The following is a 17363-nucleotide window of genomic DNA, read 5'->3' on the forward strand; positions in this document are numbered from 1 at the left end:
AAATCTCTGCTGTGCTGTCATGTTTTCATCCTGTATGGAGGGAGAAACTCGGTCTTCATTACTGAAATTGCCTCTAAGGTCGTGTTTCTTGTCAGTAACCATATGTAACTGTAAGGCTTCCATAACCAGTGTTATCACAGAATTACAGTGGGTTCACTCTGGGTCCTCTACAGTTTCTTCCCACTGTCCACAGACATGCAGTTAGGTTACCTGGTGATCTAAACTTCATGCAGGTGTGAGTGAGAGTGGTTGTCTGTCCCTCTGTGGGCTTAGTGGAAGAGACTGGATGGATCTCTGCTTTGTCTTTGATATATGCTGACAGCAAACATTCTCCATGAAGTCTGCATTTCAGCTCATCTCCTTTATACGCACCTTTAACAGGAAGAGTTTTATACAGCTAGTGTTTAAAATCAAGTGTTATTCACAATACACAGGTAATGAGCATGATTATTGAATTACTAAAATTTTCTAAAATAATTGTTTTAGTTAATATTGTATGACAGTGTACACAGAATTATTAGCTCAGTAGGCAGAGTGGTCGCCCCATGATCATAAGGTCAGGGGTCGAATCCACCGAATAGTTACCTTGTGGTACCCCTGAGCAAGGTACCATCAAGGTACCAATCATGTGCACTGGACTGGTAGCACTCATAGTCTCATAGGTTTAAATAAATTTAAAAAAAAAAGGGTTCAACATATAAACAAATTTAATTTGATCACATATATTGTTTGTTTTTTTTGTTGTGGTTTTTTCCTTTCTCTCTCAGACTGAGCAGCTGTAACGTCTCAGAGAAAGGCTGTGAAAATTTGTTGTCAGTGGTCAGCTCCCAGTCCTGTAGTCTGAGAGAGCTGGACCTGAGTACCGACAGCCTGAAGGCTTCAGCAGTAAAGCTTCTGTCTGCTGCAGTGGAGAGTCCACATGCCAAACTGAATGTTCTGAGGTCAGATCAATTTGTATTATGTTTAGTTCTGTTTGTTTATGTGTTTGATGTTTGTTTTTGTTTATGTCTTTATCCAGTTATCCTTGTTTCATAGCATTTTTATTCATTTCAAAGTTAAACAGAAGTTTTACTAACCTGCTCAGCACAAGACAATAAGCTATTGCACCTTGATTACACTTTAACAACAATCTTTATTCATGTTTTTATCTTCAGACTTAACATCTGTGAACTCTCAGAGGAAAACTGTGAAGCTCTGTCCTCAGTTCTCAGCTCGCAGTCCTCTAGTCTGACAGAGCTGGACCTGAGTATCAGAAAGCTGCAGGATTCAGGAGTGAAGCTTCTGTCTGCTGGACTACAACGTTTAAACTGTAAACTGAATACTCTGAGGTCAGATCAGAAAACATTTAGTTTTTAGAATTATTAATTAAAGTTCATCCATATGATGTTGTTTCTTAGTATGTTTATGTTTCCTTTAAAAATAGAAAGTCAACATTTAATGTTGTGAAATGTATTAACAAACTCTACATGAGTACTTGTTTTATAGATTGTCTTTTATTTTTCAGACTGAGTGGCTGTAACCTATCAGAGAGAAGCTGTGAAGCTCTGTCCTCAGTCCTCAGCTCCCAGTCCTCCAGTCTGAGAGAGCTGGACCTGAGTAACTCTGACCTGCAGGATTCAGGAGTGAAGCTTCTGTCCGCTGGACTAAAGAGTTCACAGTGTGCAGTGGAAACTCTCAGGTCAGGATTCAAACTTTTCCACAGATGATCATTTGAAATGTGACTTATATTATTGTATAAACAGGTAACTTTTATACAGCTGTCAAGTGAACTTTTATTTACATTTGAGTGGATAATTGGACTCTGAATTACTAAAAGTTGTTATAGTCATGTCTCTGTTTATTTAAAAAAATACTTCACGTACTGCCTAATTTAAAGATTTAGGCTCCTTTGGGCCCATAATATATATATTTGATTTCTTTGTGAATGAAATTAGGAGGATATTGGCGACTGCTGATTGGCTCGCTGTTTGTTTTTTATTCACAGTACTTAATTTTAAAGGCTGATTTCTCAAAATGAGATGTTTATCTTTTCTTCTACAACACGTGGAGCCACCAAATCTTCTTGCTTGATTTATTCATTACAGTTTGATTTAAAGAATATTAGACTCGTAACATAATAAATATATTTATTTCACTTCTTCTTGAGAGAAAGAAAGGGATGACTGGGTGAGCTCCAGTGGTTCATCCCAGCAGAGAGAGCGGCACACTGGGCTGCAAATGATCACAGTAGTAATGGCCATAGTTTGATAAAACAGGCAGTCTTACCCTGTAGATAATACAGGGTTCTGGTGCCGATGTGGGGGAGGGGAGTCGCCCGGTACTAACTACATACTACTAACTACCTCATTCAGATGTCTTCCCTACTAAACCTGATAAGAAGTAACTGCAGTAGCCTTATAGGTCAAATCAGTTTCACCTGTTAAAGTTAGCTCCACTATTAATTAGGGGTGGGGGAAAAAATCGATACTGTGTAGTATCGTGATATTTTGTTTGCTAATAATGTATCGATACAGGGACAGCAGAAATCGATATTTTGTTACAAACAATTTTTTCTCTGAAGTCAACATGCTCTGGAGTCAGAGCATGTTGACTTCAGAGCATGTTGATCCTTTTTCTGAGCAACAATCCTGACATTCCTTCACTGTCCAAATGTGTTTAACTTTTTTTTTGGCAGCAATAAACATGACAGTTTACTTATTTTAATTTAAGACATGTTTAATTTTAATTAAGTTTAAAACTTTTTTATTTAATGTAAAATTATATATTTTTTTAAATTTACTTTCAAATTCTTCAGTTGCTGAAGGGGCTGCATAGTTTTCATAAATTGCATAGTTCAGAATAGCTATAATTGTACCAGATGGTTGCATTCAGTTAAGTTGGACTTAACCGTTCAGTTTGTCAACAATAAAACTGACTGAAATGAGAGAAAGACTGAGTGTGAGACTTTGATATTAGATAAAATGAATATTGATAAAGTTTACCTTTATGTGCAGAATTTAAATATCGCAAAATATTTTAAAAAATCGCAATAATATCGTATCGTGCGTTAAGTATTGTGATAATATCGTATCGCGAGTTGTATGGTGATTCCCACCTCTACTATTAATGGTGTCACTTGTTATTTCTGGGATGAGTTTAGTAGCCTGAACAGCTGCTTAAAGGAAAGTAATTAAATAATAAAAATAACCTAAGTCCGGGGGAACCTGCAAGAGCTGTTTGCACAAAGAATAATGCTCAGACTTTGAGGTTTTATCGTTTTACACAAGGTTTAAAAATGAATGTCCACAATTGAATTGCAGAAATTGTTATTGAGCTAATACTGATGTAGTTGTTATCTTTGGTAAGGAGAGGTTGGAGGAAGGATGAGCACAGTCAGGCCTAAAGATGCTCTTAATAATAATAATGGATTGCATTTATATAGCGCTTTTCGAGACCCTCAAAGACCCTTTACAATCCCACTACAGGGAGTGCAGAATTATTAGGCAAGTTGTATTTTTGAGGAATAATTTTATTATTGAACAACAACCATGTTCTCAATGAACCCAAAAAACTCATTAATATCAAAGCTGAATGTTTTTGGAAGTAGTTTTTAGTTTGTTTTTAGTTTTAGCTATTTTAGGGGGATATCTGTGTGTGCAGGTGACTATTACTGTGCAGAATTATTAGGCAACTTAACAAAAAACAAATATATACTCGTTTCAATTATTTCTTTTTACCAGTGACACCAATATAACATCTCCACATTCACAAATATACATTTCTGACATTCAAAAACAAAACAAAAACAAATCAGCGACCAATATAGCCACCTTTCTTTGCAAGGACACTCAAAAGCCTGCCATCCATGGATTCTGTCAGTGTTTTGATCCGTTCACCATCAACATTGCGTGCAGCAGCAACCACAGCCTCCCAGACACTGTTCAGAGAGGTGTACTGTTTTCCCTCCTTGTAAATCTCACATTTGATGATGGACCACAGGTTCTCAATGGGGTTCAGATCAGGTGAACAAGGAGGCCATGTCATTAGTTTTTCTTCTTTTATACCCTTTCTTGCCAGCCACGCTGTGGAGTACTTGGACGCGTGTGATGGAGCATTGTCCTGCATGAAAATCATGTTTTTCTTGAAGGATGCAGACTTCTTCCTGTACCACTGCTTGAAGAAGGTGTCTTCCAGAAACTGGCAGTAGGACTGGGAGTTGAGCTTGACTCCATCCTCAACCCGAAAAGGCCCCACAAGCTCATCTTTGATGATACCAGCCCAAACCAGTACTCCACCTCCACCTTGCTGGCGTCTGAGTGGGACTGGAGCTCTCTGCCCTTTACCAATCCAGCCACGGGCCCATCCATCTGGCCCATCAAGACTCACTCTCATTTCATCAGTCCATAAAACCTTAGAAAAACCAGTCTTGAGATATTTCTTGGCCCAGTCTTGACGTTTCAGCTTGTGTGTCTTGTTCAGTGGTGGTCGTCTTTCAGCCTTTCTTACCTTGGCCATGTCTCTGAGTATTGCACACCTTGTGCTCTTGGGCACTCCAGTGATGTTGCAGCTCTGAAATATGGCCAAACTGGTGGCAAGTGGCATCTTGGCAGCTGCACGCTTGACTTTTCTCAGTTCATGGGCAGTTATTTTGTGCCTTGGTTTTTCCACACGCTTCTTGCGACCCTGTTGACTATTTTGAATGAAACGCTTGATTGTTCGATGATCACGCTTCAGAAGCTTTGCAATTTTGAGACTGCTGCATCCCTCTGCAAGATATCTCACTGTTTTTGACTTTTCTGAGCCTGTCAAGTCCTTCTTTTGACCCATTTTGCCAAAGGAAAGGACGTTGCCTAATAATTATGCACACCTGATATAGGGTGTTGATGTCATTAGACCACACCCCTTCTCATTACAGAGATGCACATCACCTAATATGCTTAATTGGTAGTAGGCTTTCGAGCCTATACAGCTTGGAGTAAGACAACATGCATGAAGAGGATGATGTGGACAAAATACTCATTTGCCTAATAATTCTGCACTCCCAGTATTCATTCACTCTCACATTCACACACTGGTGGAGGTAAGCTACAGTTGTAGTGGTAGGTTAGGTTTTGCCCAAGGACAAAATGACCAAGACAGAGAGAGCTGGCTCATCAGACAGACAAGCTCATCTTGTAACCTACTGGTTCGCTGGTCAGCACACCAGCTGACTAGCGAACCGGCTAACTAGCACACCAGCTAACTAGCACACCGGCTAAATAGCAAATCAGCTAACTAGCAGACCAGCTAACGGCAGCCACAAGCTGAAGGACGATTAAATGTAGTGGAGATATCAGAGATGACACTGGTGTGTCCGATTCACTCTTTAGCACTCTGGTCACTCCGGTGTGTCAGCCAGAACACCACTGAAGGCCAAATGATCCCAGCATGTGGAATAAAGAGCTTAAGGTTTGGTTTGAGACACTTTATTCTTTCACTGATTGATTCTTGCGGCTGTGATCATGTGTGTGGTTTCTTACAAAAAGGAAGTACACAATACAAATACATGACAAATAAGATGAATAGATAAGTTACATATCCAGTTATATGTACGTACATCAGTATAGCTAATATAGCCATATATAAGGACAAAGATCACAGTACTATAATGCAGTAATGTTAAACACAAAGGTGTATATCTACATAAATCTGTCCTATCAGTGATCAGGGTACTGTAGTATACTTCCACTACATAAACTATAGAAACTAAACGACATTAGTGTGACTTTAAGTTACCATCAGTACAGACGAACTGATGGTAGTTGTACAAAATAAAGGCATTGCAATTATTGTGAAGGGCTTCCGGTTAAACTAAGATCAGCTGATTACCTCATAACAAATTGTTTGCTATAGAACGCAGCTCCCACTCTTCATTAATATCATGTACTGTAACTCCCAAGTAACCATGGTTACCCAGCCACGCCCAGTAGTTTCCAGAGAGACCAACAGCTGGTGTACGTTGTAACGCCGTGGCTTTTGTAGTCTCTCCTTTTTCTACAGCTCATGTGTTCTTCTTGTGATGGTGCGTCTTGAGGGAGGCTCATACATGCCGTCATTTGTTGATCCTAAGAACGTTCCTCAGACCGACTTCTTCAACAACACTAATCGGCCTGCAGTTTGTAGCTACTCACTTCACTGTGGTGTTTGTTAGCTTGTCTTTCTTTGGTTTTATCCTGACTCCTCCCACAAGCTGATCCTACGTAGTCTGCCCAAGCCTCCCACCTCTGTTTGTTTGGGTGGTTTGTTTGCTGCCATCAACAGCGTGTAATGCATTTAAGTGATACTTCAGACATGAAGTACTGCGACAATAAAAAACTCAACTTTGCTTAAAAATAACTTTAGTTGTATCAACACTGCCCTCTGGAATAATTAGACTTTGGTGACAAACTGATGTGATCTCCATGTTTCCTTTGTTGGACTGTGGGCGAGTGTCAGAACTGAATGTACTGAGTAACATGTGGAGTTTAAATATGTGTCAGTTCCAGTTTTAGAGCTCTAAAGTGCAGCTATCATGTTAGGAATATGTTAGGAATAGACAGGAACACTGAGCACACTGAGGTCAAATCTTTATTTATCCAGTTCATCTGTAGGCTGAGCTCAGTCCATCCATTTAGTGAAATGATGTTTAAAGGTCTCCTTGTTCTGTGAGCGTGCACAGATCCTGAAGCAGAAAGCCTGGGTTAACAGAGAAATGATCATCACTGTGATGATGCTCACCATCTCTGACTGGGATTTGAGGTTTTGTCAAAGCAGCAAAGAAAGCCTGGCTATGTTGGACTGGGTGTGGAAGCAGCTCCCAGTTTGAGTTCAGGAGACAGACGCCCTCTCTACTTTGACGATCAGCTTCAAACTTTCCTTTTTGATAAAACGTATAGTTAGAGCTGGATCAGGTGACCCTGAACCATCACTTAGTTATGCTGCTATAGAGATGGATAACAGATGGATTGTTGTTTTGTGTGTCTGCAGTCTGTCAGGCTGTCTGATCACAGAGGAAGGCTGTACTTCTCTGGCCTCAGCTCTGACCTCCAACCCCTCCCATCTGAGAGAGCTGGACCTGAGCTACAATCATCCAGGTCCCTCAGGAATGAAGCTTCTGTCGGCTGGACTGAAGGATCCAGGCTGGAGACTGGACACTCTCAGGTATGGAGAGAATGTCTGATATAGGAGGAAGAGCTGGAATCATTTCCTGTGTCTTTCACTCACTTCCTGTTTGTTTCCTGCAGATGAGACATGAACAATCACACATGCAGGAATATTTTCAGGGACAGACACACTAGTCTAGCTGGATAGTACATGGATATTTATGTAGGGGGTCTTCAAGGAGTCTGTTTGCAGGAACATTAATGATAACTGATAAGTCATGTTGAGAGTTTCATTAAAAGTAGACTTACAGTTAGGTAATATTTGGACAGAGACAACATTTTGTAACTTTAGATACAAGTATCAGCCATGTGTGTGTTTCCCATGCTGTATGTCCACAGTCACAGTGACAGTCAGTGACACTGACAGAAGGATGAAACAAGGCTGTGAATCATTTCAGTCTGTGTGTGTGACAAAGAGGCAGACAGGAGCAGCTAACATTTGGAAATGGAAGCTTACTGGAAACACTACATTCACGGCTGAATTCACAATAGATTTGTTCTCAAGTGCACATTTAGCAGCTAATGCTAATACTGTTTTCGCATTAATTCCTCACTTTGTTGTTACCCAACGGAAAAGAGTATTAGTATTAGCTACTATCATTTTTAATAGGTAAGAGAAAACAGTATTAGCAGTAGCGCATAATGCTGATTCACGTCAACGTAGTATTAGTTAATAATGGCAGCCTACTTAGCATTAACTGCTCACTAATATAATGCTAATTCGCATCAAATTAGCATTAGCTGCTCAAGTTGTTATAAGGAAAAAGAGAAAACGGTATTAGTATTAGCTGCTAATAATTATTCACCCCTAATTAGAGTTAGCCCCTAATGGCAGTCTACTTAGCATTAACTCCTGACATTGTTATAATGCAGGGGAAAAGAGTTACCATTATCGGATAATGCTAATTCGCATCAAATTAGCATTAGCTGCTCAAGTTGTTATAAGGAAAAAGAGAAAACGGTATTAGTATTAGCTGCTAATAATTATTCACCCCTAATTAGAGTTAGCCCCTAATGGCAGTCTACTTAGCATTAACTCCTGACATTGTTATAATGCAGGGGAAAAGAGTTACCATTATCGGATAATGCTAATTCTCATCAAATTAGCATTAGTTAATAACGGTAGACTTCATATCATTAGCTGCTGTCATTCTTACAAAGCAAACAGTATGAGCATTAGCTGTTAATCCTTTTTCATCTAAAATTAGAATTAGCCACTAATGGCGTATTGTTAAAAAGTAAGAAAAAACATTGTTAGCATAAGCGGATAATGCTAATTCATCTCAAATTAGTATTAGCTAATAATGGCACCTGCTTAGCATTAGCTGGTCACATTGTTATAAGGCAAGAAAATATGGTATTAGCATTAGCTGCCAATTTCTATTTACCTAAAATTAGCATTAGCGACTAATGGCAATCTACTTAACATTACCTCCTCACTAATACAATGCTAATTCACATCAAATTAGCATTAGCTGCTAACATCAGCCTACTTAGCACTAGTTGCTCACATTATTCACCTAAAATTAGCATTAGCCACTAATGGTAGCCTATAGCAAAAACTTCTTAATGCTAAATGAAGTTAATTAATGCTAAGTAGGTTTAACTGAAATTAACGTAGTGTTAGCATTAGTGGATAATGCTAATTCACCTAAATTAGCATTAGCTAATAATGGCTACGTACTTAGCATTACCTACTAATATTGATATAAAGCAAGAAAATATGGTATTAGCATTAGCTTCTAATGCTTTCTCATCTAAAATTAGAATTAGCCACTAATGGCATCCTATTTAGCATTAACTCTTCACATCGCAAGGGAAAAATTAGAATTGAATAAAAAAAAAAGTGTTCACATTAGCTACTTGTATTGTTAAAAAGTAAGAAAAAACATTGTTAGCATAAGGGGATAATGCTAATTCACCTCAAATTAGTATTAGCTAATAACGGCAACCTACATAGCATTAGCTGGTCACATTGTTATAAAGCAAGAAAATATGGTATTAGCATTATCTGCCAATTCCTATTCACCTAAAATTAGCATTACCTGCTAATGGCAGTCTACTTAGCATTAACTCCTCACTAATGTGATGCTAATTCACATTAAATTAGCTTTAGCATTAGCTGCTAGCATCAGCCTACCTAGCACTAGCTGCTCACATTGTTAAAAGGGAAGAGAATACGATATTAGCATTAGCTGGTAATATTTATTCACCCCTAATTAGAATTAGCCACTAATGACAGCATACTTAGCGTTAACTCCTCACATCGTTGTAATGCAAATGAGGCTAACTTGCATTAAATTAGACTGCTGTTATTAGCTAATGCTATTTAGCAGTAGCTGCTCATTGTTATAAAGCAAAGGAAAACGATATGAGCATTAGGTTCTAATGCGTATTTGCCTTAAATTAGACGTAGGTGCTAATGGCAGCCTACTTAGCATTAGCAGCTCAGATGTTGTAATGCTAGGAAAAAGAGTGTTAGCATTAGCCGTTCACATTGTTATAAAGTTAAGGGAAATAGTGTTAGCATTAGCTACTCACATTTTTAAAAAAAGTAAGTGTTAGCATTAGTGCATAATGCTAATTCATGTCAAATTAGCATTAGTTAATAACGGCAGCCTATTTAGCATTAGCAGATAATGTTGACCTTGGCCCACTGGAAAAGTTCAGAACTAAAGATTTAGGAGTGTTTCTCGATAGCTCTTTCTCGTTTGAGAAACAAATAAATTCTGTTATTAAAACCAGCTGTAAGGTTTATATTGTTGATTGTCATTTATGCTTAGAAATATTTACTCATATATGCTTAGAGTTGTATAATCGATTGCATGATGATAGAGGTTTGATCCTTAGTAGTCTGTAAAGACTCTGTGTGCCTTCCAGAGTGCTCTGGCATGCACACACCACTTGGGGCCATGAGAGAGGTCGTACCCTCTCTTACTGATTTATGGTGTAGGACAGGGGTCTCAAACTCAATTTAGCTGGGGGCCGCTGCAGGCAGAGTCTGGGTGAGGCTGGGCCGCATTAGGTTTTCCACAAGAAAGGCATGGTTAAAAAATTCCAATCTTCTCAAATCTCTTTATTTTTATTTTTTAACACAAAATATGAAAAATAAATAAACAAATTAAGAATTAATAAGAAAATAAATCAATCTGTAATACATAAATAAAATAATAATAAGATATTTTTAGTCAGTGAACTTGTGTTTTTTTCAGTCTTCTATATCTGCTGTATTTAGATTGAAATGTCTGTATTAACAGTTCTATAACCTTCTTCTGAACATGAATGGAACACTGGAGAAAATGAACTGTTCTTCTGAACATGGCTTCTCTTGCCTACTCCTTGCTGCTAGAGACCTGGCAGCGTTTCCTCTCGCATAGCCGAGCCAGATTTGGCCTGAGGGAGGAAGCAGTTGCGACCCTCAGTATGTCTTGAAGATGATCATCCGTAAGTCTGGACCTGTACTTGGACTTATTGAAGTTCAAAGTGGAGAAGAGCTTTTGGCACAAGTATGTGCTACCAAAAAGGCACATGGTCCGCTTGAACATTCGGGAAAGCCGAGGGAAACTAGGGCTCAAGTCTCTCAAAAATTGTCCAAGCTTGTCTGCTTTTCCACTCACCTCCCTGAACTTTGCTTTGAGTTCAGAGTTGCACTGCAGCTCAATGAGCTCCATTTGAAGCACAGAAGGGGCATCTTGCACATCAAAGGAGAAGGGGTCCGCAAAAATGTGAAAGGTGGCTCTGTGTGTCTTGAAGTCAGCAAATCTGTGATCAAATTCCTCCTGTAGCCTCAAAATGACATCAACATACTCGTCAGCACTGAATGGTGTGCCTGCATACACGAGTGCCTTGCATGCTGGGAAATGGCAAAGGTTTGTCTGAGAGAGCTGAGCTTTCCAGAGCGCCAGTTTTGTGGAGAATGCTCTCACGTTGTCATAGGCAGCACTGACAAGTTGCCCCTGGCCTTGTAACGTCTTGTTCAGTACATTAAGCTCATGTGTCATATCAACAAGAAAAGCTGAGTCCATGAGCCATTTGGGATCAGTTAGCACAGGAACACTAACTCCATCCTTCTCCATGAAGGCTTCACTTCTGCTCTCAACTCAAAAAGTCTCTTTAATACATTTCCCCTGCTGAGCCAACGTACCTCAGTGAAGTCGAGCACATCCCCATATTCTGACTCCATTTCCTCTAAAAAAGCTCAGAACCTTCGGTGCTTTAAGCCCCTGGATCTGATTTGGTTGATGCATTTCACAACAATAGACATCACATTGTCAAACTTCAGGCATTTGCTGCAAAGGACCTGCTGATGGATGATGCAGTGCAGAGCAATGGCCTCCTCCACGCCTTCCTCTTCCAGTTTGTTTTGTGCCACCAGTCCATGTTTCCTCCCTGTCATTGATGGCGCTCCATCTGTTGTTATTCCAACAAACCTCTTCCATGGCAAACCAACATTCTCAATGGCATCACACAGCTTGTAAATATCTGCTGAGCGGTGGTCTGGCCATGCACTGGAATTACTGTGAGCAGCTCCTCCATCACTTCAAAACTGTCATCAACACCACGGACATACATTGGGAGCTGGGCAGTGTCGGTGATGTCTGTGGTCTCATCAAGAGCGACTGAGTATACACTGAAACATTTGGCTTTCTCACACAGTTGGTCATAAATGTCACTTGACAGGTCAGAAATGCGATCTGCTGCGGTGTTGGCAGAAAGGCTGATGTTGCTAAACTGACCTTTCTTTCCCGGACAGACTATATTTGCAGCCTGCAATATGCACTTTTAGACAAATGCACCTTCTGTGAATGGCTTCCCTGCTTTAGCAATCATCTCACTAACCACGTGGCTCCGACTGCTGCATTATTCTCTTTGGTTGCTTTCTTGGAGAAATCTTGCTGCCTCAGTAGATCTGTTTTAAGACTGGCAACCCGGTTCGCTCTCTCGTCTCCCTGGTATTTTGCATCCAGCTCAGCATGTCTAGTTGTGTAATGACGTTTCAAATTGTATTCCTTGTGCAGTGCAACTTTCTCTGTGCAAATAAGACAGGTCGGGGTGCCCCTGTGCTCAACAAAGAAATATTGCATTTCCCACTTTTCCTGAAATTGTCGGTGCTCATCACCAACCTTTCTCTTCACCGCAGGCTTTGAAAAAGACATGTTTGGGGCTATGTGACATTTATAATTCTACTTGGTGTCACTGTCGCATTGAAGTTTCAATCAAGCATTTAGCCGACGGACGGGGAACGTCTCAACGCGTAGAGAACGTCATTTCTGCTTCTTTTTCTTGCAACCGTAGCACGGCGATCGGCAGATAAAAAGCCGGTAGCAGTCTCCTTTGTTTTTACGCTCGATGTTCATGTCTTTCATGACGACACGAACACCGTGGCGTTTGCAGATGGTAGAAAGTGCAGGGATAGCGAGCGCAAAAAAGGCGACTGCTCACGGCGCCGGGCTGTTGTTACAGGAGAAAGAAGCGGAAATGACACCGTGACATATAACAAATAACATCAGCTGTTTCTGATGTTAGTTGTTTTGACTGCTTTTACATTATATTGAAATATATGTAATGTTCATGTTTGCTGCAATGCAAACGCAGTGATGCAAATAAAAACATGGAGCCACAAATTACGGTGCGACCCTATAATTAGTCCGGGTTACCGGGGACTGTTGTTGCCGATGAACAGGTGTCGCTATGTGACTGCAGACTAAATTGGGCTGCATTGAGTTCATGACTTTTCTTTTATCCCGCCGCCTACGCATCACTGTGAGAGTTAATATGAGATCTCTCTCTGTGGAAAAATAACTTTAAATCCCACTGACGTGTGTATAAATCTATATACGTATAATGTCCCGCTGGGCAGCAACTTAAAAAAACAACTTTTTTTGAAGTGTTGTGAACGCAGCGCGCTGGGGCGAATGTCGGCGTTTGCCCAATAGAAAGGAGGAAGCCAGCCAGGCACAGGAAAGAAAGAAACACTCCAGGGCAACGCTGCTGGAACTTTGACTCATTGAGAAATGTTTCCCTGCTTGCATCAAGCCCGGCTGGTGTCCCCTGAGATCCATATCCCACCCTGATTGGTGGGTTAATTCAGCTCCGCCTACAACACTGTAAAGTGTCATACATTATCAAACTAACATTACATTTTCATATTAAGGTGGGGCCAAAAACTATCGTCCTGCGGGCCGCAATTGGCCCGCGGGCCACGAGTTTGAGACCCCTGGTGTAGGAGGACACCTACTCTGTGTCTGGTTAAGTATAAGAGCCCTTTGTTAGGGGGACCGCTGGACTCTTAGCACCAGCTTTGGGGTCACAGGGTCACATCTGGAACACACACACACACACACACAGACACACACACACACACACACACAGACACAGACACACACACACACACACACACACACACACACACAGACACACACACACACACACACACACAGACACAGACACAGACACACACACACACACAGACACAGACACACAGACACAGACACAGACACACACACAGACACAGACACACACACACACACACAGACACACACACAGACACACACAGACACACACACACACACACACACACAGAGACACAGACACACAGACACACAGAGACACAGACACACACAGACACACACACACACAGACACACACACACACACAGACACAGACACACACAGACACACACACACACACAGACACAGACACACACACACACACACACAGACACACACACACACACACACACACTATGCACAGACTGGTACTCTTTGTTCATACCTGTGTAAGACGTCATAATGAACTTGTGCATATTCATGGAAGCTCAATAAAGAGCAGTGTTACGAGGGAGCAGACGAGAGCGACTGAGGTCAAGTGAAGGAACGGCGCTGTCACAGTTCTCTCCCTCATCAATTGTCTGGTTCCAGCGGTGGGTCTGTGCTAGACGACCCATCACCAGCTTTTTCCACTGGTTACCAGTACGTGGTAGAATCCACTTCCAGATCTGGTTGTCTTTAAATCTGTGAATGGATTGGCTCCATCTTATCTCTCTTTAACAAAAGAATCCAAGTGGAGCCCTCAGGTCTGCAGATAAGCAGCTTCTGACCAGAACTAGACGTAAAAACAGAGGTGAGCTTTATCGATGGCTGCAGCCAAACTCTGGAACAGTCGCCCTTCACATCAGGTCGTCACCAACACTGGACATTTTTAAAAGCCGGTTGGAAACACATTTGTACTCTGTAGCTTTCAATCCTGACCAGTCTTTATAGTCATTACTGTGTATGTTTCCTATTTTCTCTCTACTCTGTGCAGCACTTTGGCTCAAGCTGTTTTTAAATGTGCTGATAAATAAATGTAGATTTCTTTGAATAAAACAGTGGAGCCGAGCTTTGAGCTCAGTGTGTAACAGTGTGTGTGTGAGAGCCATGTAATGTCCATGTGTGCATGCTGACTGTGCTGCTCTGACCCCCCTCCTCCTTTCAGGGTGGAGCCTGCTGGAGTCCGATGGTTGAGACCAGGTCTGAGGAAGTGTAAGTGTGTTTTTAATGGGATTCATGAAAACAAAGCAGCACACATTCAACCATCTTCATCATGTCAGGAGTCATCATCAAAGTGTCAATCAATGAACAGATGATGGATCAATAACTGCAGCTGGATTGTGTTTGTTCTCTCCATCAGATTCCTGTCAACTCACAATCGACACAAACACAGTGAACAGAAAGCTCCAACTGTCTGACAACAACAGGAAGGTGACACGTGTGGAGGAGGTTCAGTCATATCCTGATCATCCAGACAGATTTGATGTTTATCAGCTGCTGTGTAGAAATGGTCTGACTGGTCGCTGTTACTGGGAGGTCGAGTGGAGAGGAGACGTTTATATATCAGTGAGTTACAGAAGCATCAGAAGGAAAGGAGGCAGTGATGACTGTTTGTTTGGAGACAATGATCAGTCCTGGAGTCTGAGCTGCTCTGATGATGGTCCTCAGTCTGTCTGGCACAATAACAGTCGAACATCCATCTCCTCCTCCTCCTCCTCCTCCTCCTCTGTCTCTAACAGAGCAGCAGTGTATGTGGACTGTCCTGCTGGCACTCTGTCCTTCTACAGAGTCTCCTCTGACACTCTGATCCACCTCCACACCTTCAACACCACATTCACTCAAACTCTTTATCCTGGGTTTAGGTTCAGTTCACTGTCTCGTGGTTCCTCAGTGTCCCTGTGCTGAGTGGAGTGTAAAGAGTGTCTCCTGTTACAGAAACACTCTGACTGTTGAACAGATAGTTCAGTCTGTACATGTCTGTCTCTTTCACTCACAAACACGTTTTCAGATTCATGGATTCAATCAGTTGATGTTTGAAACTCTTCTAAATGATTCCTTGTAAACTTCTTCCTCTTCAGTCACAAACAAACAGGAAGTGATGTCACATGTGTTCCTGTCCACACAGCAGAATGAGTCTATTGCTGACAGTGATGTACAAACAGAGTGAGCATTTCTGAGGCCCAAAATAAACTGAGTAGTTCACTGAATGAACAATGGACTGTGAGCTCAGTTCCTTCATCATTAGTATGGATTATATATGTATATGTATTATATTAGTATCATATATATCAGGTGCTGCTGCTTTCAGTCATTGTGCAAATGTGCTGTTTGTAAGCTTGTAAAGCTGCAGTCAGCTGAGACTGACGAAGTCACCTGATCAGTGAGCAAACGTTTCTGAAAACGTCCAGATGAACAGAATCAACCTTTTGGGATCAGCCAGCAATGCAGCATCATTGTTGTTCAGCTTCAGAGGTTTGCAGGAATGAACTGATGACCAGAAACAGCTGCAAAGTCCAAGAAAATACCAGCTGGAGTTCAGCTGCATTTGAAGAAGTCAAAGAAAAGTAAGGATGGCAAAGGGCGACGTTTTCTTCCAAAGAGCTGCAAACATGGTCGACGCCTCATTAGAAGAATCATCTGGACATTTGTGAGGAACTCTAACCAAGAAAGCAACGTCACACAGATCCAACAGACAGTTTCCATGACTGCAAGTGTTGAGTGGAAAAATGCTACATTGCATTATTGCATCCTCTCACCACAGGAGGCGCTGTTGGCACCACTGATTGCTGATCAGCTGTTCTCTGATGATCTGATTGATACTGTGAATAACAGGACTCACTGAACTCTGTGACACAGTGAAGATTACAGAGTTTAACTTCACCCTTTAAGACTGACCACAGAACCAAGTCCGCCAGAGCTTTTGTTATATTTTTACATGCTGTGGAGCCATTTGTGGGAGCATTTCAAGTTGCTATACATCAATACAACTGTTATAGCCCTAATTTTAATAATATGTATGCATTAAGTCCATAGTAACTACATAAACTGCAAAAACAACCTCTGCTCATCCATCTCTGTGTGTATCAGGATACATTTGGTTCATAATACACAGAAAAATCAGCGTTATTACCTGTAATAAATGTGAAAGATTCCTGCAGTGATAACCAGGCAGGACTGAAACACATCCAAGCTGTCACCACGGTAACAGCACCGCCCATCCACAGGTGAGGGGAGGAGCAAAAAGAGGGACTTTGACCATTTTATACTAAAAACACTCAACTAATGTTTCTAATATGAAACAAATAAGCCCACATTAATGTGAGCGTTTATTAAATAATAATAATGATGATTTCCTCCTGATCTCATTTCCACAGCAGAGAAAACTGTGGTGTATATTGAGGTGGAGGGTGTGGTCTGTGGCTCAGGTGTAGAGTGAGGGTGGGGTGCACCACAGCAGCATGCTGGGACTGCTGAGGGTGGAGGAGGGAGTGATGATGACATCAGAGCTGCAGCACAGAGACCAGTGAACACACAGTCTGTTCATCTTTGCATAGATACAATATACAGCACAATATTGAATGACAGACACGCTGTGGGAGCTTCCACAGATACACTGACGTCAGCATCCAGAGTCCTCCTGCTGCTCCCCCCTCAGAGCCCCGTGATCAGCACCAACACATTCAGTTAGATGACAGAGTCCAGCTGCAGCTAGAATCAGCTCCCCTCTGTGAACAACAGCACAGCGTCAGTGTTTCACACTCAGTGAAAGGAGGAAACAGCAGAAGAACACCATGTGTGCTACGTTTCCCAGGACACACTACAAACTGCACAAATACAGAGCAGCACGTGGAAGGACCTGGAGCTGCATTTACAGAGCTGCAGACAGCGTGAT

The 17363-nt window shown here is 41.4% G+C and overlaps 1 protein-coding gene across 1 annotated transcript in view; it reads left to right on the top strand.

Moving 5' to 3' along the window:
* LOC309702199 (protein NLRC3-like) overlaps positions 1 to 16882 on the top strand; it is a 145735-nt gene extending 128853 nt beyond the window's left edge. The window contains exons 9-12 of the mRNA XM_082526708.1: positions 1505 to 1678; positions 6985 to 7158; positions 14637 to 14683; positions 14832 to 16882. Coding sequence (XP_082382834.1) covers positions 1505 to 1678; positions 6985 to 7158; positions 14637 to 14683; positions 14832 to 15376 — 940 coding nt within the window. The 3' untranslated portion in view covers positions 15377 to 16882. The remainder of the gene's footprint in view (positions 1 to 1504; positions 1679 to 6984; positions 7159 to 14636; positions 14684 to 14831) is intronic.
* The last annotated feature ends 481 nt before the right edge of the window (positions 16883 to 17363 follow it).

Source organism: Aulonocara stuartgranti (assembly GCF_965226115.1).
Source record: "Aulonocara stuartgranti genome assembly, chromosome: 3".
NCBI lineage: Eukaryota > Metazoa > Chordata > Actinopteri > Cichliformes > Cichlidae > Aulonocara > Aulonocara stuartgranti.